Source organism: Stegostoma tigrinum, chromosome 29, assembly GCF_030684315.1.
Source record: "Stegostoma tigrinum isolate sSteTig4 chromosome 29, sSteTig4.hap1, whole genome shotgun sequence".
Taxonomy (NCBI): Eukaryota; Metazoa; Chordata; class Chondrichthyes; order Orectolobiformes; family Stegostomatidae; genus Stegostoma; species Stegostoma tigrinum.
The window spans coordinates 2950795-2973377 of record NC_081382.1 but is presented as its reverse complement, the minus strand read 5'-3'; the positions used below and the strand labels follow the sequence as shown (position 1 = coordinate 2973377).

The 22583-nt window shown below is 42.9% G+C and overlaps 1 protein-coding gene across 9 annotated transcripts in view; it reads left to right on the top strand.

The window, feature by feature from the left end:
- The first annotated feature begins 4266 nt into the window (after nt 1–4266).
- The window catches only part of LOC125465370 (tubulin beta chain-like), a 64641-nt gene continuing 46324 nt past the window's right edge, over nt 4267–22583 (top strand). For all 9 annotated transcript variants that reach the window (XM_048558793.1, XM_048558791.1, XM_048558792.1 and 6 more), the window contains exon 1: nt 4267–4323. In XM_048558793.1, coding sequence (XP_048414750.1) covers nt 4267–4323 — 57 coding nt within the window. The remainder of the gene's footprint in view (nt 4324–22583) is intronic.

Sequence of the window (22583 nt, the reverse complement as noted above, 5' to 3'; positions counted from 1 at the left end):
TTAAAGATCTGAATACTATTCAATCTGCCTCTTGCAGCTGGATTGTGTCACTTTTTTTGAGTTTCATCCTAATAATTCTCTGCTCCATTTATATAACTGCAGCTATGTTTGTAATTGTCATAAAATCATGGAATCATACAGCATAGAACAGACCCTTCAGTTCAACTTGTCCATGCTGACCATATTTCCCAAACTATACTAGTCCCACATGCCTACATTTGGCCCACATCCCTCTAAACCTTTCCTATTCATGTACTTGTCCAAATGACTTAAATGTTATAAATGTACCTGCACCTACCACTCCCTCTGGCAGTTCATTCCATACACGCACCACCCTCTGTGTGAAGATGTGGCCTCTCAGGTCCCTTTTAAATCTGTTCCCTCTCACCTTAAACCTATGCCCTCTAGTCTTGAAATGCCCCACCCTAGAGGAAAGACTTTTGCTGTTCACTTTTGAGGATGGAGTTTTTTTTTGATGTCCATTGGGAAATTTGGGTAATAAAAATGAAAATATGTATTTCCCTCCACGGTGCGATTATTATTTATTCGCAGAGAGTTGGTCCTGTACAGCCAGCTGTTACGTTGAATCTTTACAAGACAGTAGATTGGTTTCAATTGGAATATTGTGTTCAATTCTGGACTACACCTGAGCTGGAAGGATTTGTAAAGTGTGCAGAAAAGATTTAAGAAGCAGGTTTCAGTCATGTGGATAGATTAGAGAAGAGCAAATTGAGAAATTTGATAAAGGTGTTCAGATTGAAAGAAGCAGTTTTGATTGGTGGAAGGTTTCAGAAGTAAAGAATACAGATTTCAAGTGATTGCCATAAGCAATTTAAGCAAAATGCAGAGAAACATTTTCATGCAACTGTTCGTTAAGATCCAGAATCTGCTGACTATGAGTGTGCTGGAGGCACTTTGAAATTAAGTTTTCAAAAGGCAATTAGATAATGCTTTGCTGGACCCTGGTGAAAGAGCCAGGGAGTGAAACAATTAGTTGAAGAGTTTGGGATGGGTTTGATAGGTGGAATGGCTTCGTTCAGTGCTGTAAAAATGCTGTGATTTTGTCCTGACAGTGAGATCTCTGAGCAATGCCATGATTTCCCTGTCTGAATAATCTAGATCTCAGAAACATATTCTGGGGTAAGGTACTGGCTATTTAGAACTAACTTGAAGAATTCTCTTCATGTAAAAGGGCTTGTGAAACTTTGGAATTCTCTGACTGAGTTGCATGAATCCAATGCCGAGATTGATTGAGAGATTTTTGAACATTACGAAAAATCAAAAAAGATATAGGATAGAGAACTGGAGTTGAAGATGAGTGAGGATTTTAATAAATGAAGAAGTGGGATATGCATCATTCTCTACTTTGCTCCTGCCTTAATTTTTTACATTCTTATGGAAATTTGTCAAAAGTTAGGTGCAGTACACAGTGATACAGAAATATACATGAAACAGAAGAGATATCGAGTTTTGAGAAGATTTGTAGCTCAGGTTGAGGTTCTGGATGTGAGATTGCTCGCTGAGCTGCAAGGTTAGTTTTCAGACGTTTCGTCACCATTCTAGGTAACATCATCAGTGAGCCTCCGACAAAGCGCTGGTGTTATGTCCCGCTTTCTATTTATCTGGTTAGGTTTCCTTGGGTTGGTGATGTCATTTCCTGCAACACATCCATCCTAGGACAAGCCAAACAGAGACACACACGAGAATTCCTAGAAGCATGGCATTCCAACCGGAACTCCATCAAAAAAAACATTGATTTGGAGCCAATCTACCCATCCCCTGAGAAAAAGAACAGGAAATGACATCACCAACGCAGGAGATGACATTACCAACCCAAGGAAACCTAACCAGATAGATAGAAAGCGGGACATAACACCAGCACTTCGTCAGAGGCTCACTGATGATGTTACCTAGAATGGTGACAAAACGTCTGAAAACTAACCTTCCAGCTCAGCGAGCAAACTCACATACAAAAGAGGTATAAAAGAGAATGAGAGGGAAAGAATAAATGAAATAGATTAGTGGTTAATGAGAGGGAACACACAAATAGTCTAAGGAAAATTTGGGCTAACTGATTTCCAAAAGAGAGGTGATTTTTTTGAGGCAGAGAGCATAGCTGATCTACTGAATGATGTATTGAATTTTATATCTGTCTTCACTACAGGAGAGGATACTGCTAATGCAGCAATAAAGTTGAACAAAATAGGTTCAGGGGTGACACTAAAACTCTCAAAGGACTCAAAACAGCAGTCTAAATGAATTGCATCCAGGGATACTAAGGGAAGTAAGGGTGGAAACTATGCAGGCTGTGACAACATTCTTTCAGTCTTCTGGTCACAGGAGTGGGATTAAGAGGGGAGACAGATGAATTCTGTATCTCCTCCTTTGGGCCCAATCAGGCCCAAAACACATGAAATGGTAAATAAAAGTAACATTCTGTGGATGCTGGAAATCTAAAATAAAACAGAAAATGATAGGGAATCACAGCAGGTCAGGCAGCGTCTGCAGAGAGATACAGAATTGAGGTTTTGAATGCATATGAGTTCACAGGAATTGAAAGGGGCTGAAAAATGCTATTTTTTATGCTGTAGGCAGACCACCAGGAGGAGCAAGAGGAACATATTGTGAGAATGTTGAGAGCAAAAGTCAAAGGCAATGATAGTGGTGGTAAAGGAAAATAAATATATAAAATATGTGTGAAGCCAGTTTATTTTCCCTCACCAGTTGCTATAAGCTATGCCCTTTAAACAGTAACTAAGAGATTTTTCAGTTAGTGTACCAATTATTGTATCTCCTGTGAAGAAGTGAGAAGAATCTGGAGAAGAGAAACTTAAAAACAGAAGATCCTGACAAGTAAAAAGGACTTTCACAGCTAACCAAAAGTGCTCTTACATACAATTACATGTTTTTATTTCCATCACTGAATCACCTGTGACACTTTTCACCCATTATCCACCACAACTCGATCACCCATGTTTCCAGTACATGGCAAGGGTCACAGCACCATTCTAGTGTTTTTCAAATCAATCTGTTTAGCGACCTTATTATCTGTTTCTGGAACAGGTGGGATTGAACCCAAGTCTCCTTGGTAAAAGGGGTAGGAACACTCTAACTGCATTACAGGAGCCTTTAAAACATTTAAATTTCCTTTTTATTTAACCTACTTTTTAGTCAACCCATTCAGAGTTAACACTTCTACAGTAGGTGGGACTTGACCTGGGTCTTTAACAACATTCAAAAAAAAACTTTGCATAAATTCCAAGCACCTGGTAATTGTTCAATCACCACTTTTGAGCATTGAGAAAGAGTCACCCAACCCGAAACGTTAACTCTGATCTCTGTCCATTTATGCTGCCAGGCCTGCTAAGCTTTTCCAGCAATTTGTTTTTTTTCCACTTTACATGTTGTTTATTGTAGTCACATATTGCTGGGTAGATTAGATAGTAATTCATATGACCGGGTATGAATCGGAAGCAAGTCAAATTCCTGCTCATACGCAGATATTCAATGTTACTTATTAAGCATGCAGTGAAATAGTACATCTCAGTAACTGAACTGTCAATGGAAAAAGTCTGCACACACTGACCAACATTTGTATATGGTGCAATGGGACTGTGTCAGATAGTTCTGGAAAGCAAACAAAAAGGATAAAACTGAGGAGGCTAAAATGCTTGATGTAATTTCGTGCAATTAATGAACACATAATAAACTTCTATATTAACCAAAAGAAACGATATTATTCGCATGTTAATAAGTAGCTCTGACATCATAATCTCTTTGCTCAATATATCATGTTTCATCAGGGATGGTAGCTTCCTAACTGCTAACTATCAGAACTGTGTTCAGTGGTCAGTACCAGAGAGATATCAGTGAACATTTCACTCTTCACCATTTACACATCAGATTCTTCGCAGCTCCCAAACATTGCAAACTAATGATGATTTTTATTTTGTTTTGAGAATTTGAACCTTGAGGCAGTTGAGTTGTTTTATGAGATGATGAAAAGGACTTTGTGAAATCACAACAGTTATTATGACGGACTGGGGGAGGCACCTGTTACCAGGCAACAGTCACTCAAAACTAATCAAGTCAAGCCCCCGCGGACCTAAACCAATGGGAATGCGAGATCGTTGATTGACAGGGGACATTGACCAATAGGAAGTAGGTGGCAATGACGCAGCAGAACATAAACAATACAGCAAGCGTTGGCCGCTCATTTGAGCGAACAGCTTTCCCGGTTAGAGTAGTTTAGGCAGAGCTTTCAGTATGCGAGAGATCGTGCATCTTCAGGCGGGCCAGTGTGGCAACCAGATCGGGGCCAAGGTTTGTACAGTTAGCCACCTCAGGATTAGGGCGTCTCGGGCATTGGGGAAGGGGTGGAGAAATCGAGGTTATGGCCTGACCCGCCCAGGGACGTGCCGCACACTTTCCTTACCCCGAGCGATCCCGGATCTGAAGCGCGGTTCCGATGAAAGCCCTATTTGTGGAGGTCCCTCGGGCCAGGGTGACCGTTACATGGGGAGGCAGTGGCCGGATGCCGACGACGTGCCGCTTGAGCCGTGCTGCCAGGACGCGCATGCGCGATATCGGCCCCGCCTCCCGCCAGGCGCGCATGTGCATTGGCTGCAGCTCCAGGGGAGTGAGAGCCTGATGGTCTTTTCAGAAAGTCAGACTTCTCATCGCGGGCTGCAGGGTCTCCCACCCATCTAACCTCACTTGGACATGACTGACACACAGATATTCAGGTTGATGCTCCACACGTCAGTCAGGATCATGACCAGGCACACTGCTGGAGGGTCAGGGCTGAGGGAGTGAGCATTATCGGATAGTGCTGAGAGTGTGGAGGTGGTCAGAAGGTCAGTGCTAAGGGAGCGCCGCACTGTCGGAGGGTCAGTGCTGAGGGAGCGGGCACTGTCGGAGGGTCAGTGCTGAGGGAGCGGGCACTGTCGGAGGGTCAGTGCTGAGGGAGCGCCGCACTGTCGGAGGGTCAGTGCTGAGGGAGCGCCGCACTGTCGGAGGGTCAGTGCTGAGGGAGCGGGCACTGTCGGAGGGTCAGTGTTGAGGGAGCGGGCACTGTCGGAGGGTCAGTGCTGAGGGAGCGGGCACTGTCGGAGGGTCAGTGCTGAGGGAGCGGGCACTGTCGGAAGGTCAGTGCTGAGGGAGCGGGCACTGTCGGAGGGTCAGTGCTGGGGGAGCGGGCACTGTCGGAGGGTCAGTGCTGAGGGAGCGGGCACTGTCGGAGGGTCAGTGCTGGGGAAGCGCCGCACTGTCGGAGGGTCAGTGCTGAGGGAGTGCCACACTGTCGGAGGATCAGTGCTGAGGGAGCGGGCACTGTTGGAGGGTCTGTGCTGAGGAAGGGCCGCACTGTCGGAGGGTCAGTGCTGGGGAAGCGCTGCACTGTCGGAGGGTCACTGCTGAGGGAGTGCCACACTGTCGGAGGGTCAGTAGCTGAGGGAGAGCTGCAGTGTTGGAGGGTTAGTGCTGTGGGAGTGGGCACTGTCGGAGGGTCTGTGCTGAGGGAGCAGGCACTGTCGGAGGGTCAACGCTGCGGGAGTGCTGCACTGTTGGAGGGTCAGCGCTGAGGGAGAGCTGCAGTGTCGGAAGATCAGTGCTGAGGGAGTGGGCATTGTCGGAGGGTCAGTGCTGAGGGAGTGCCGCACTGTCGGAGGGTCAGCGCTGAGGGAGAGCTGCAGTGTCGGAAGATCAGTGCTGAGGGAGTGGGCACTGTCAGAGGGTCAGTGCTGAGGGAGTGCCGCACTGTCGGAGGGTCAGCGCTGAGGGAGAGCTGCAGTGTCGGAGGGTCAGTGCTGAGGGAGTGGGCACTGTCAGAGGGTCAGTGCTGAGGGAGAGCTGCAGTGTCGGAGGGTCAGTGCTGAGGGAGCGGGCACTGTCGGAGGGTCAGTGCTGAGGGAGCGGGCACTGTCGGAGGGTCAGTGCTGAGGGAGCGGGCACTGTCGGAGGGTCAGTGCTGGGGAAGCGCCGCACTGTCGGAGGGTCAGTGCTGAGGGAGTGCCGCACTGTCGGAGGATCAGTGCTGAGGGAGCGGGCACTGTCGGAGGGTCTGTGCTGAGGGAGCGGGCACTGTCAGAGGGTCAGTGCTGGGGAAGCGCCGCACTGTCGGAGGGTCAGTGCTGAGGGAGTGCCGCACTGTCGGAGGATCAGTGCTGAGGGAGCGGGCACTGTCGGAGGGTCTGTGCTGAGGGTGCGGGCACTGTCGGAGGGTCAGTGCTGGGGAAGCGCCGCACTGTCGGAGGGTCAGTGCTGAGGGAGTGCCGCACTGTCGGAGGATCAGTGCTGAGGGAGCGGGCACTGTCGGAGGGTCTGTGCTGAGGGAGCGGGCACTGTCAGAGGGTCAGTGCTGGGGAAGCGCCGCACTGTCGGAGGGTCACTGCTGAGGGAGTGCCACCCTGTCGGAGGGTCAGTAGCTGAGGGAGAGCTGCAGTGTCGGAGGGTCAGTGCTGAGGGAGAGCTGCAGTGTCGGAGGGTCAGCGCTGAGGGAGTGGGTGCTATCGGAGGGTCAGAGCTGAGGGAGTGCCGCACTGTCGAAGGGTCAGTGCTGAGTGAATGCCGTGCTGGAGGGTCAGTACTGATGGAGTGGCGCATTGTCGGCAGATCAGCGGGTGCTGAGGGAGCGCCACTCTGTCATAGAGTCAGTGCTGTGGGAACCTTGCACTTTTTAAGGGATTTCTTTAAGGACTAGTATAGCTGAATATAAGGTGGGAGTCAAGCATTAACTTTTCAAGTGAGTCAGTATTAAATATATACAGTAGAATGTGATAAGTACTCTTCTTAAAAACGATGTGTTGGGATATTTGCAAGGGGTACAGTTGGATGAGTGAAGTTTGAGTGGAGCTCCAAGGGATGGTGCTTACTTCCTCTACATTATTTATTTAAACCATCTGTATAAGGTTCTAGTCTGAATCCAGGCCTCTGTAATATGTCATTTGGCATTTACCACAGCATCCAAAAGCTGTACCTCTTTACTTGATTATAAGGATCTAAAATTTATATTGAACCATTGCAGTGCACTGGCACAACAATGCTGGAAGTACAATTGAAGAAGCCACATAAATGATGCATACGTCTTCGACAGGAGCCCTGCTTATTTACACACTCTGAGTGTCCTCTAAATCATGGCTGATATTACCATGGTCAGCAGAATTTCTCTACTCCTGAGTGGAAGTACTGTACATAAACAAAACACACCAGTTAACTTCAAGCAAAGTATTTCACCAGGAGCGTCTCAGGGCTGTCCATGTCTTCCCAGAGCAAAGACCTGAGCCATCCTCACCCTCCACCACCATCTTCTGCTTTGCTGAGCTTGACCTCACCCTCAACAACTTCTCTTTCCACTCCTCTCATTTTCTTTAGGTAAGCGGGGTTGCCATGGTACCCACGTGGGCCCTAGTTATGCCTGTCGTGTCATGGGGTACCTGGAACATTCCTTGCTCCAGTCCTATTCCAGTTCCCACCCACAACTCTTTCTCCAATACATCAATGATACCATTGGTGCTGCCTCCCTCTCTTGACTGAAATTGGAAAACTTAATCAATTTCGCCTCCGATATCCACCCTACCCTCACCTTCATCTGGTCTGTCTCTGACACCTCCCTTCCCTTCCTCGACATTTCTATTTCTGTATCTGGGGATAGACTGGCCACTAAAATCCATTACAAACTCACCGTCTCCCACAGCTATCTGGACTGTACATCCTCACACCACACTTCCTGTAAAGACTCCATCCCATTCTCTCAGTTCCTCTGTCTCCGTCACATATGTTCAGATGAGGCCAACTTCGACAAAGGAGCTTCTGAAATGTCCACTTTCTTCCTCAGTTCTGTTGTCGACAGGGCCCTCAACCAGGTCCGACCTATCACTCACACTTCCTCCCTCACCCCTTCTCTTCCGTCCCACAACAGCGATAGGGTTCCCCTTATCCTGACCTACCATCCCACCAGCATCCACATCCAGAAGATCATTAGACGCCATTTCCACCACCTCCAGTGGGATGCAACCACCAGACATATATTCCCCTTTCCTCCCTTGTCTGCCTTCCACAGGGACCGTTCCCTCTGGGACATCCTAGTCCACACTTCCTTCACCCCCCACACCTCCCCACAGCCCTACGGCACCTTCCCCTGTAACCAGCTACACCTGCCCATTTACTTCCTCCCTCCCCTGTATCCAAGGGCAACACTACACCTGCACTTCCCAGAATCTAGTCTACTGCATTTGCATGCTGCATACTCACAATGTGGTCTCCTGTACATTGAGGAATCGAAGTGTTGACTTGGCAAGAGCTTCGCAGAACATCTACATTCTGCTTGCAAAAAGGACCCTGAACTGCCTGTTGCCTGCTATTTAACGCACCACCCTGCTCCCTAGCCAGCATCTCTGTGTCTGGCTTGCTGCAGTGTTCTAGCAAAGCCCAACACAAGCTGGAGGAACAACACCTCATTTTCCACCAGGGGACCCTACAGCCATCAGGACTCAATACTGAGTTCAATAATTTTAGGGCCTAAACTCTCCCATATCCCAATCCCCTACCCCATACACCATGCCTTGTTACCACATAGCTTGCCATTACATATCCTCTATTAGTCACTAACAGTCTCCATTAACAACTATTCACCCTCCCAGCCTGATCATTAGCAACTCCTTTGTCTGTCCAACTGTCTTTCTCTCTCTTTTGGCTCTACCCTATCATTTTACTCCCTACCCCACCCATCTCCCTATTTTCTGCATACAAACTGACGTTTTCCCAGCCACCATCAGTTCTGAGGAAGGGTCACCAGACCTGAAATGTTAACTCTGTTTTTTCCTTCATAGATGCCAGACCTACTGAACTTTATCAAAAACTTTGTTTTTATTCCAAATATCAGTTAGTGCAAAGTAAATTCCACAAGCCCTGTTGCACAGGAAAGAATGGTTAAATGTTACATTAATCAGGTGACGGGAAAATCAATTATATCTTACAGGTATCAGATATGTATTTTCAATCTTCTACCCCCACAACAATTAATGTAGTTACTTTATGGGTTAGCTACTGTTAGGGAGCCTGTTACACAACTCTGAAAAGTGACCCCTTGCCTTTATCATTCCCTATCTCATCTACAGATTGCTTCTATTTACTGAATTTAGGTCATCTGTCTCTTGTGTGCTAATGCTATCTTTAATTATCAGAGCCATTCATCCATCATTTCCTAGCTTCCTGTCCTTCCTCAACGTTTTGTATTCAGATCCCAGCCTAGGTCATCCTGCAGTCATGTCTCATTAATGGCTACTAGATCATAGTTATTTATCTAAATTTGTGCTACTAGTTCCTCTTTTTTGTTTCGAATGCTACGTGCATTCAAATATAGTGCCTGAAGTTTTCTCCTTTCATTACTTTTGTAACGTCTAGTCTTAACTAATGATTTGCTCTGAGGATCTCAATATTGTGTCAAGCGTGATCATAATGTCTGGTGGAGCAGCTTTGAGGAGCAGTAGTTTGCTTTCATTCTTTATTAATAGGGCTTGTATTTATATTTCCTCTGACCAAGCTGTTTATCATCTGCCCTAATGCCTTTTGATATCATTTTGCTTCGAGATGCTTCTGTTAAATGCCTTTGGATGTTTTATAACATTCATAGATGTTCTTGTTTAAGTTGGATCTGCTTTGGTGAGGAAGATACCAGGAAAATATGATTGCCTTGTGCTTCTCTGCTTAGCATTTTTTTTTTACTGACCTGGTCTAGAAGTATGAGATATAGCAGAGCAATGCTGAGAATTGTACATCATGGAAGATCATTGTGCTACCTCTTTGCAAGACTGATCCAATTTGCCAGTCTCCCCTTTTCTCCATTATGCTATGATTTGTCTTAGTGTGTGCACATGAATGAACCCAGTATCCTGCTGAAATCACTGTTGAATTTGCAACTGTCACCCCACGAGACAGGGTATTCCAGATTACAGTTTGCTGCATTTAAAACAAAAAAGATTGTTCCTCTTCACCCCTAGCTCTTTGATAATTAATACTATCCAATTTACAGCACAGGAACATGCCCTTCAGTCCACCAAGACTGCACTGATTCCTATTCCTTATTTACAACCACTACTTATTGCCCATATATGGTTTCTATCGCTCTGTTTGTCTGCCATTCATGTGTTTATCAAGGTACATCTTAAACGTTGCTAGCATGCCTGCTTCCACCATTTCTACTAGTTCTAAGCACTCACCAGCCTCTGTGAAAAATTTGCCCCACACTACTCCCCTAAACTTTCTCCCTGTCACCTTGAATCTGTCAACTTTCATAGTTGACCTTTCCATCTTGGGAAGATGCCTCTGACTTTCCACCCTATCCATGCCTCTTATAATTCTGTAGGCCCCTCAGCCTCTGTCTTTGCAGAGAAAACAATCCAAGTTTATCCAACCTTTCCTCATAACTAAAACCATCCAGACCAGGTAACATCCTGGTAAACCTTCTCTGCAAACCTCTCCAAAGCATCCACATCCTTCTGGGAGTGTGGCGGCATGCTATTTCCAAATGTGGCCTAACATTTGTTGAAACATAACTTGCTAACTTTTACTTCTGATGCAGTGGCCGATGAAGGAAAGTGTGCTGTATGCCTTCTTGACCACCTTAGCCACCAGTGTTGTCACTTCCAGGGATCTGTGGACCTGTATGCCCAGATCACTCTGTATTCCAGTGCTCCTAAGGGATTGCCATTTATTGTATAATTCACACTTGAATTTGATTCTCCAGAATGCATTACTTTGCATTTATCTGGATTAAACTCCTTCTGCTATTTCTCCGCCCAAATCTGCAATCTATCTATATCCCGCTTTATCCTTAGATAAACCTCCTCACTATCTGCAACTCCACTAATTTTGGTATCATCTGCAAACTTACAAATCAGACCACCTACATCTTCCTCCAGATCATTTATTTAACAAACAACAAAGGTCCCAGCAGAACTAATCGCTGCAGAACATACTAGTTACTGATTTCCATTCTGAAATGCGCCCTTCCACCACTCTGTCTTCTATGACCAAGCCAGTTCTGTGTCTGTCTAACCAGCATACCCCAGATGCTATGAGACTCTACCTTTTCTACCAGTCTGCTTTGATGTTCCTTATCAGATGCCTTACTCAAGTCCACGAAGACAACATCCACTGCCCTTCCCTTATCAATCATTGTTGTCAGCTCCTCAAAAAACTCAATCATGTCGGTGAGACATGACCTTCCCTGCACATGTTGCTTATCACTAACGAATCCATATGCTTCCAAATGTGAATACATCCTGTCTCTCAGTATCTTCTTCAGCAGCTTCCTCGCCATTGACATCAGGCTCCCCAACCTGTAATTACCCGGATTATCTCTGCTTGCCTTCTTAAAGGAACAATATTAGCCATTCGCCAGTCCTCTGGAACCTTGCCTGAGGTTAAAGAGGATGCAATGATATCTGTCAAGGCCCCAGCTATTACACCCCTTGCCGCCTACGTAATCCTGGAATAGATCCCATCTGGTCCTGGGGACTTGTCTATCTTAATGCATTTCAAGACATGCGACACTTACTCCTTCATTATGTTGACCTAACCTCAACATCCCTCTCTTAAACTCATTAAGGATCTCACCCATCATACACATCCCAGAACATTAAGCTGCTAATCTTGTCCCTCTTTCAATCATGTCTCTGTGATAGTAATAACATCATAATTGAAAGCTTTGATCCAGGCTGTAAATTCATCTGTTTTACTTGTTATACTTCTTATACTGAAGTAAATATAGTCCAAGCCTGCAGTTCTGCTGAGCTCTGCAATCTCTCCTTGACTGTTCGCCCTCTTAGCGATATTTACATTCGTCTCAAGCACTTCCCCAGTCTCTATACTTACCTGACCTGCTGCTCCAGTTCCCACTCTCCTGCCACACTAGTTTAAACCCTTCTGAGGTTTTGTGTCCATCAGTGCTGGTCCCTGACCATCGTGCCATGAGAAACCGTTTATCTCCATATACTTTGTCAAAATAGCCCTTCCACCATCTTTCCAAACTCTTCTAAATAGAACAATTCAAGCTTCACCAATATTCCCACATAAGTGATTCCCTTATCTTTCAGGTCAATCTATAAGCAATAAAAATAACATCACCTGGAAGCCTATCACTTGATTATTTTCAGCACTTGAATTTGAAAACATCAAATAAAGATTTATGGGTGGTGGAAGTAAGACATGAGTCCTGTTCAACCCAGTGGACTCCCTTTTTAAAAATGTTAATTAGCAAGTCACATATAGCACAGTGTACATAATAAATTGAATTGAAAAATGCCTTTTAGTAACCACACAAAATACTTTAATCGCAAGATTAAAGAAATGGATGTTGAAGTATCTGAATCTTGAAGCTATGGATGGGATGTTAGGCTGTAGAATGTCACTGGCATACGTTTAGCAAGAGTACACAAAGCTGTTCAAATGCGGTACCTGTAGTTAGTATCTTTTCAGGCAGTACAGTTTATTCATAGGTATATTATGAAACAAGATTACATAAGGTACTGAAGCAGATGAACAAAAAGCTGGTCTCACAGACAGTTTTTAAGGAGCACCTGACAGAGTAAGGGAACAAGTAGAGGTTTATGGAGGGAGTTCCAGAGCTTAGGGTTTTGGCAGTTGATGGCATGGCCATCACTGATGGACTAATTTGATATGCAAGAGGCTGGAATTGAGCAGTGCAGATATCTCAGAGGGTAATTGGTGGAGGAAGGAGTTAAGTGGTAAGAACAGATGAGGTCATGAATGGCTTTGAAAATGAGGCTGAGAATTTTAAGGTTGAGGTTTTGCTCAAACAGACAATGTAGATCAACGGGCAATGGATCGGTAAGTGAGAATTGGTGTGAATTAGGACTCTGTCATCAGATTGAACCTGGTAGAGTGTGGGACACCAACTAGGAGTGTGTGTGTGTGTGTGTGTGTGTGTGTGTGTGTGTGTGTGTGTGTGTAAGTCTAGGGACAACCAGTGCATGTTGAGCTGAGGCACAGCAGCATCAAGTGATATTACATTTGTGGGAATGGATCGTCTTAGGGTTGTGGTTGAAAGCTTGACCCTAAATGTGACATGGTGCAGAAATTGGAAACCATCTGGTTCAGCCTCAGTCTGTTACCAGGGAGAGCATGGAGTCATAAGCTGTTGAATAGATTTTGTGGCATATACTTAAAACAATGCTTTTGGTTGTCCCAGCATTGTAATTGGACAAAACTTATACTCATCCAGTAGTGGATGTCTGATAAGCCATCTGATTGAGAGTGGAAGGGATGAGAGAAAAGGTGTGTGTGACAAAATGTTCAAAGATTTTCGAGAGCAAAAGGATATTTTGAGATGGGATGACAGTTTATAAAGAATGGTGGTGTAATGGATTAATTTATTCAGAAGTGGAAGAGTGATAATGGCAGATTTATAAAGGTGGAGCAGTACTTGAGAAAATTTAATCTTTACTAATATGGAATACAGGCAGGAAGATGAGTAGTCAGTAGTTTAGAGGGAATAGTGTTGATAGAGGGAGATAGGGTTTCATGGCAATATGTGCTCAGAGAATGCATGATGGAAGTTAGAGTATTGTGAGATCAGGACCTTTATTGTTTCTGGATTTAACCATTGTAATATACATTCTACTCTCCATAAATGCGAAATCAATCAAAATCCCACTACTGGGGTTCTAGTTCATGCTAAATCCTGTTCACCAAATATAGGGAAAATGGGGAAAAATTTAAACCATTACTTTGTCTGTGGCCATGCAGGAAGATAAAGAAAAATTCCAGAAGTGCTAGGGAACCAAGATCTTGTGAAATTGAGAAATGGAACGACACTAATATGAATAAAGAGCTAGCACTTAAAAAATATAACTAGTTCAAAGATCGATAAACCTTTCCAGAGTATTGAAGGAGGTGACTACAGAGATGGTGCCTACATTGGCAGTTATCTTTTAAAAATTTCATTGATTGTGGAAAGGTTCCTGTCGTCCAGCAAATAGCAAGTATAACTCCACACAGAAAATGGGGAACTACATTCCTGTCAATTTGATGTCAGGAATACCATTATGCCATTGGGATAGGAAACCAGACCAAATCAAACTCATAACACTGGATTTACATCACAGTGAAATTAAAACATTTGATGCCTCTCAAAATTGCTCAATTGTTCGTAACCAGACTTTACAAATAACTGATCTTGGACACCAAGTTTATAACTTGATCAAAATGAACATTTTATCGTTAAAAATGTAACTTTAGCAGAACACAGATTAACTATAAGGCAACCTAATAAATATCTATGATCTACGCCCAATTTTCTTTGTTCATCAACCCCACACTCACACTGACAGACACAGTTAAGGATAAAAAAGAATTGTAAGTTGCCAGTTCAATACCATTTCAGCTGATGAATGCCAAACTTTTTGAAATCTAATGGGTTATATTACAGGTACAGAGGATTGTATCTTGCTTGAATTCTGAAGTCACCAGTCAGTGCAAACAGCTTCTGCAGACATCTGGAGACTTTTCTTTGTCTTAAGACAGGGGTTCTTTTTGCAGAACTTTAAATAACTGGATAATAACAAGAAAGGGCAAAACCTAAAAAAACCCCTGCAATTTCAAAAGTAACACTGTCTCCTGCCCAAAACCCCTGTCAAAACCAGATCATCTTTTGATTTCTCTTCCTTATTCAATATTTTCTGTGGTTATTTGGCCAGCACAGTCCTCTCTTGATTGACCAACTGAACATCCAACCAGCTACCAATCCCTGAGCATGACCACATCCCAATGCTGGCCTCTCTGTAGAGTTTTGAGAGCAGTACTTAACCTGCATTATCCTTCTAGGCCAGTTCCCAACAGCAAAGCTCAGTCTTTTATATTTATTTTTTAACAAAAGTGAATTGTTGTTCAAGGTTCAGTTCTCAACTGCAACTTTCAATTCCAAACCAAAAAAGGGAAAAATAAAGAAGATCTCAACAGTAAGGAAATGTCAACATGGATTTATGGAAGGGAAATTTAAGTTTTATAAATCTGCTTGGATTTTCAGAAGGCTTTTGAGAAGGTCTAACATGGGAGGGGTTAGTAAGCAACATTAGAACACCTGGATTGGAGTAGTCTACTGGTATAGGTTGAGATTGATTGACTGTCATAAAGCAGACTAGGATTAATCTGGTTATTCTCAATATGGCAGGCTGTGACTGGGGGATACCAGAAGGAATGCTGGAGCCACAGCTGTTCAATGATTTGGATATAGGTTTGAGATGTGATATTTTCAAATTTGCTGATGACACAAAACTAAGTGGGAATGTAAGGAAGGTACAAGGGTGTCACAAATGGACATTGGCAGGCTAAGGAAATTGGCAAGAACATGGCGCATGGAATATAACAGAACAAGTGAAGATTTTCCACTTTGTTAGAAAAACCACAAGGAGGAATATAAATGGTGGGAGGTTGATAAATGCTGGTGTCCAAAGGGACCTGGTGTGCTTGTACATGAGCTACTAAAAGCAGTGCAGCAAGCAATTAGGAAGGTGTGGTATATTGGCCTCCTTTGGAAGGAATTTAAGGACAAAAATTTCACTGCAGCTGTAGACAGCCTTGGTGAGTCTGTATTAGAGTACTGTGTACAGTTTAATCTCCTTACTTAAGAAATAATACTTGACAAAGAGGGAATGCAACAGAGGTTCACCAACCAATCCCTGGGATATTAGCATTGTTTTCTGAGTAGAGGTTGAGGTACCTGGATCTGTACTCCTACAATTTCAACGAATGAGGTGATCTCGCCTGGCAAACTAACGTCATATAGGCTGTGACAGGATTGATGTGGGTAGGATGTGGCTGGTGACTAGAACCAGAGTAGACAATCTCTGGATAAGTGGCAGGTCATTTTAATACTGGGATGAGGAGGAATTTCTTCACTGAGGGTGGTGAATTCTTGGATTTCTCTATCCCTGAGGTATGTGGAATCAATCACTGCAAGTGTTCAACATAAAAATCAACAATATTTTTGAGATTAAAGATATAAAGAATAAAGGGCAGCAGCTACATCTGCTCCAAGCCTCATAATATCCTGACATGAAAATATATCTCTGTCCTCAGTGTCCCTGGGTCAGTATCCTGAAACACCCTCGCTAACAGCACTGTGGGTGGACCTATACTGTGGAATGCGGTGGTTCAAGGACGCACCTGACTACTACCATTTCATGGACGAGAAGTGCTTGCTGAGCCGTTGATGCCCATCTTGTGAATGAGTAAAAAGATAAGGAGATAGCACAGGAAAGTGATGTTGAGGTAGATGATAAATCATGATCTAACTGAATGGCAGAGCAGGCTGGATGGACTGAATAGCCTGCTTCGACCTCCTGTGTTGCTGGCCCTAGGTTCACTGATCTACATGGCTTCTGGCTTAGCAACAACTCAATTTCAAACTCTCATCATTGTAGAAGAGGAAAGGGTTGTGAGAGAGCAGAGTACCTGACAGGCAAATGAAAGGACAGGTTCAAGAGGATAAATAGGCAGGCGAGTAAAAGAGTAGAAGGGAAAAAACAGCAAATAAAATAGGGGAAGAGTAAACCAGTCCAAATTGGGAAGAATTACTGATTGTGCAAGACAAGATATGGCAAGTGGGGTTTTGGAAAGTCTGGATCTCTGAAAGATAGAGGGCCAAAAAAGATGATATTGAGAAAGGTGAAAGTGGGTACTGTACAGACACATGAGCCTTCTGAGTAAGATATCTTGGTGATCAATATGGTTGAGTCAGTATCACTTTGCAATAAATAGGCCTGCATGGTTTTGTTCTACCGATGTGCAGGACAGGCATGTATGTCATGGAAGTGAAGTTTCGGCTCATGGCTGAAAACAAAGTTTTAGAGGTCTTTAATGACATGAAGTCTGAGATCCAGACAGCACTGTAAGCTGGCAACATACAGAGCATAAAAATTGTGCTTTTCATGTGGAAGATGTCACCTGAAGGACAACGTGCATTTGATATGCTTGCTTTTTTGGACAATGCATTGAGTATAGGAGTTGGGAGATCATGTGCTGGCTGTACAAGACATTAGTTAAGCCACTTTTGGAATACTGTGCGGAGTTCTGGTCACCCTGCCTTAGGAAGGATGTTGTGAAACTTTTGAAACAGTTCAGGATGTTGCCAGGGTTGAAGGTTTGAACTAATAGGGAGAGGCTGAATAGGCTGGGGCTATTCTCCCTGGAGCATCAAAGGCTGAGGGGTGACCTTATTGAGGTTTATAAAATCATGAGGGGCATGGATAGAGTAAATAGATAAGGTCCTTTCCCCTGAGTGGGGAAGTTCACTAGAAGGCATAGGTTTAAGGTGAGAGGGGCAACTTTTTCATGCAGAGGGTGGCATGTGTATGGAATGAGCTGCCAGAGAAAGTGGTGGAGACTGGTACAATTACAACATTTAAAAGGCACCTGGATGGTTATATCAATAGGAAGGATTTAGAAGGATATGGCCCAAATTATGGCAAATAGAAATAGATTTATCTAGGATATCTGGTCAGCATGGGCGAGCTGGACTAAGAGTCTGTTTCCATGCTGTACGTCTCTATAACTCTATGTAGACAGCCAATTTTCCAGGTTGAAAAGATAAACTTTTGCTGGAGATATGTTGATTTCATTGACCAATATAGTGAAACAATTCTGTTGATCTGTAAAATAGAACGGGAGTGAAGGACACAAATGAGTCTAATCATATACTGAAGAGAAATTGTGAATAAGTGAGGATGAAGCACTGTGACTGGTAAATGTGCTTGAGCATCTGAGAACAGTTGGGCTTGGAGAGAATAGATGGAAAAATAAAGAGAAGGCCTTGAGTGGGTGCAGAAGAAATTTACTGGAATGGTTCTAGAAATGAGGAATATTAGAACATGATTAGATGAGAGAAGATGGGGTTATTCACCTTAGGGCAAAAGAGATTGAGTGGAAATTATTTGCTAAGCCAAATTTGGATAAAGTAGATAAAGAAAGGTGTTCCCAGTCGCTGATGGCGTGTGGATTAGGGAACTTAGAATTAAGGTTTAAAATACAAGATGGGAATTGAGGCAAAGGTGTCTATGAAATGAATGGGGTTGGGTTTGAACTTTCTGCTGATAAGGATGGTGGAAGTGGAGACAATCAATGATATCAAACAATGATTAAACTTGCAGAGTTTAATCATTGGTCTAACAGCAAAGGAATTGGACTGACTAGATTGCTGCAGAGTTTTGTCATGGATTTGATGTGATGAATGGCCTCGTCTGCTGTAATGACTGACACTAAGCTGCAGTATGGCAGAAGTGAATGCTAGATTGCTAGGAAGATCATGATAGAGACATCTCTAAATATGGTCTCAAATGCTTTAAAACATTTGTAATCACTTTACACTTATGTAGGGTAAGAAATTTGCGCAGACATTCTGTATTGAATTAGGAGCCTTGGAATAGCTTTTCTGTTCAAAATGAGACTGAAGTATTAGGATTCAGCCAATTATAATAATGAGCTGCTGAGTTTTAAAATGTCTACCTTTTAATGTACAAGGTGCATATCCATTTACAACTCTTGAGATTGAATTAAGTGAAAGTGTAAATAGTTGTGTAGGTTAGCAGTGGCAGGGGTATTGTGATGGGTTAGGGAATAGTGGCATTTTGGAGTTTGAATTCGGGAGAGAGCTGGGTTTTTTCTCTGAATGAGGCTATTGGAATTAGGGGAGGGATTTTTAGCTACGATGATGTCTTCTGGCCACCTTAAATGTCTTTTTTGTTACTGCACAATTTTAGGCAACTTTTTTTTTCAATGATACGAAACAAGTAATGTTAAACATTGCAAGAAGTACCATGCTTTCATTCACAGAAAAGAATATGTTTATGCGTGGTCTCTTGTTTTTGTATTACCTGGGTGTCAGGGACCTTTCTCCATGGTGGCAATTTGATCAATCAAGCAGCACCATCTTTCCTGTAGTAAAAATTGTGATCATTTGAAATTTGGCTTTCTTGTGTTTGTCCTGATGAACACAAGATGAAAAGTTTTGGCAACATGTTCCTCTTTACAGCAGTCTTCCTTGCTTGTCTGGTATGATTTGGGGTATAGAGGAGGAGTTGGTGGTGAGTGACAGTTTTGTGAAGGATGAGTTAAGTAAGCAGAGGGTTACTGAATTTGGAGGTGGGTTTGAGGGATTTTAGGTGTCAGTGAAAGCTGTTGAGGATGAGTCGCTGGTCATAAAGGAGTGTCTCTCTGAGATTTTTATGTGATCATGCTCTTTTTCTAGGAGTTTGCTCAGTACACATTCATTCATCTAAAGTCGATGAGAATGTGCTTATGAATATTTTTTCCATTTGAACTTGCAAATGGACATTTGATAATATTCAATTTCAGTTGTTTGGCAATAGAGGGAACACAGAATTGAAGGGAACCTTTTGTCTTTGGTTGGTAATTATTTAGGAGGTTGGGAAGCAGCACTTGAAGGGTACTAACTGGATGATAAGTGGTCCCCAGGGATCTGTACTCAGTTCTCTGTTTTTCATTCTTTATTAATAATTTTGACAAAGGAATAACTGTATATCTAATACAACATGAAACTGCTAAGGGAAATGGATGGATTAAATGTGGCCAAACCTGGTAATTTAATTGAGGACAAATGTGAGGTCATTCATTTGAATACAAAAAGAGAAATCCAAGTATTTTCTAATTCATTCACTATGAGAATGTGGAGATGGTGATTTTAGAATCCCAAGTACACGTCATTAGTCGGGATTGAAGTGTGATGAATTTACTCGTCCTAAAAGTTCCGTGTCAAATACTCAGAACCTTGCAATAATGTAGAAAAAAGGAATTTGGATGTAAATTGCATCTTTTTCAGAAAAGAGGCTTTCTGCCTGTTTCTGCTACATTCCCATGGCATCACTCTGACCAATCAGAATCTACCTGCCTGTTCTGAGAATTAAGATGGACTGTTCTAGCTGCATTCTGATGCCAGTGATGGCCCAACCAATCTGCATCCTATTCATATGCCGGATAAATGGTACCCCGTTCTCAAGTCTGTTTCTTGTGTAATGGTTCTGATGAGTGCAAGATGAAGAGCTCAACTTCCTGGATCCTTTTAGCAATTTAGACAGAATCAGAAAGCAATCAAAAAATGGAGGATTGGCCTTTACCGCAAGAGGCTGGAACAGAAAGTGGATAATATTAGTTAATTCTTGAGTGTTTTTGTCAGTTACCATATGAAGTACTATACTCAACTCTGGACAAGGGACCAAACAAGGAATACCCATTTACCTTAGGGTGCAAAGCAATTTCATTTGCATAATGATGTAGTTTACACGATTAAATTATGAGGACAGGTTTCATAAATGTGGCTTGTAAAACCTCTCGAGTACTGGTGATTGAGAAGTGATCCAATCAAGATGTTTAAAATGTTAAAAGAATTTCATGCAGAGAAACTACTTTTCTGCGATTAAGAACAAAATAACAATCTAGTTACAACGATACCATACCAAAGGGAAGAGACAGTAGGAACTGCAGATGCTGGAAATCTGAGATAACAAGGTGTAGAGCTGGATGAACACAGCAGGCCAAGCAGCATCAGACGAGCAGAAAAACTGACGTTTTAGGCCGAGACCCTTCCCCTGAAATGGGAGAGGGGAAAGGGGCCTTCCTGCTCTTCTGATGCTGCTTGGCCTGCTGTGTTCATCCAGCTGTACACCTTGTTATCTCAGTCCAAAGGGAACTTCTTTTCACCATCATTATCTGAGCATGGAGGACTTGTTTTATGTATTTTCGAAGCAGAAAGAGTTAAATATGTATGATGCTGAGAAATATTCCAAAGTAGAAGGAGTTTGAAGCTGGGAACTAAATATTCAAGGGTATGAGACTGTTGAGTGCCAAGAAGGACCAGGACACTGAAGCATTAAACAGCAGGAGCTTTATTATGGAGGTGTTCACTCTGTAGACAGTAAGGTTTGAGAAGTGTCTGCCCAAAACAACTGATAACATCATTGTTAAATCACATGATTGGACTCTTGAAATGGTAGCCCACTGAACTTACATACATGCATAATAGTCCTCCCCCTTTATCGTAAGTTCTGCAATGAAAATATTCACAATGTTTACAATCACGTATACAACAGTCAGTAGGTAAGACACTCGGAAGGAAATCGCTTCTTGTGGACCCCTCAAAACACCTGTTTACCTTTTCCATGGAATTGAACCTCCAAACAATGTCGTGGTGATATGTCCGATATTCTACACTCAAAATGTCATAAGAAATAGGGCAGGTGTACGCCATTATGCCTATTAAGTCAATTAGATCACAGCTGATTAGATTGTGATTAAAAGTCTAAATATATTTGAACCCAGCCTCCACTGCTTGCTGGTGCAGAAAACTGCAAAAATTAATGACCCGAGAGAAGACCAGATCTGCTCACCTTTTTGTCACAAGACAATCTCTACATCCAGGAATCTGTCTAGTGAAACTTTTCTGAAGCTGTTTTCAATCCAAGTATATCCTTCCTTCAGCAAGGAGACTCCTTGGATCTTCCTTACAACTTACTTCCTTACCTATGTTTGGATTATAACCAAATCCAACTAAGTGCCATTAGTCTCTTCATCTGTGTCATTTATAAAGATTGTGAACAGTTAAACCTCACACCAGTGCTGCACTCCACTGGTTAATGTTCGACAATCTTAAACCAATCCACTGGACCACAATGAGATTAAATGATCATTTAACCTCCCTTTGTTTCTGCAATAGTGGGTGTGAGCAAAAGAGATTACCACATCTGTTATTATTATAATACATAAGATAGATCATATAACATTTGGACAAAAGAATGCCCAGTAGGGTCCACTCTAAGTAAAGGATTCCACAGATTCACTACCTTCAGAAAAACATCCTCATTAGTCTTAAATGGATAAATACATCAAACCTATCAAATCCCCTAAAGAATCTTATTTGTTTCGTTCTTCTAAATTCCAATAAGCACAACCCCAAGCTATTCAACCCCTCCTCAAAAGAAATTTCCTCCATACCTGGGATCAGTCGAGTGAACCTTCTCCAGAATACCTCCAATGTCAACGTATCTTTCCTGAGATAAGAGGATCAAAACTGCTCACATTATTACAGCTCTGATCAACTGGTGCCTTGTATAGTGAAATAAGTCCCATCCTATCCCAACCTTTCCTTAAAACTCAAACCCTCCATCCCTGGCAACATCCTGTTAAATCTTTTTTGAACCCCCTTCAGCTTAATAGTATCCTTTCTATAACACGGCGGCCAGAACTGAACATAATACTCCAGAAGAAGCCTGTACAACGTCCTGTACAAACTCAACATGATGTCTCCAGTGCCTATACTCAAAGGTGTCAGCAGTGAGGTGTGAACAATTAACAAGTGCTGAACATGTCCTTAACTACCCTGTCTACAAGTGAAAAAAAATTCAAAGAATTATGTTCCTGAACCCCAAGATCTGTCTGTTCTACAACACTACCCAAGGCCCTACTTTTAATTGTGTAAGTCTTGCCCTTGTTTGATTTACCAAAATGCAATATCTTGCATTTATCCAACCTAAACTCCATTTGCCACTCATCAG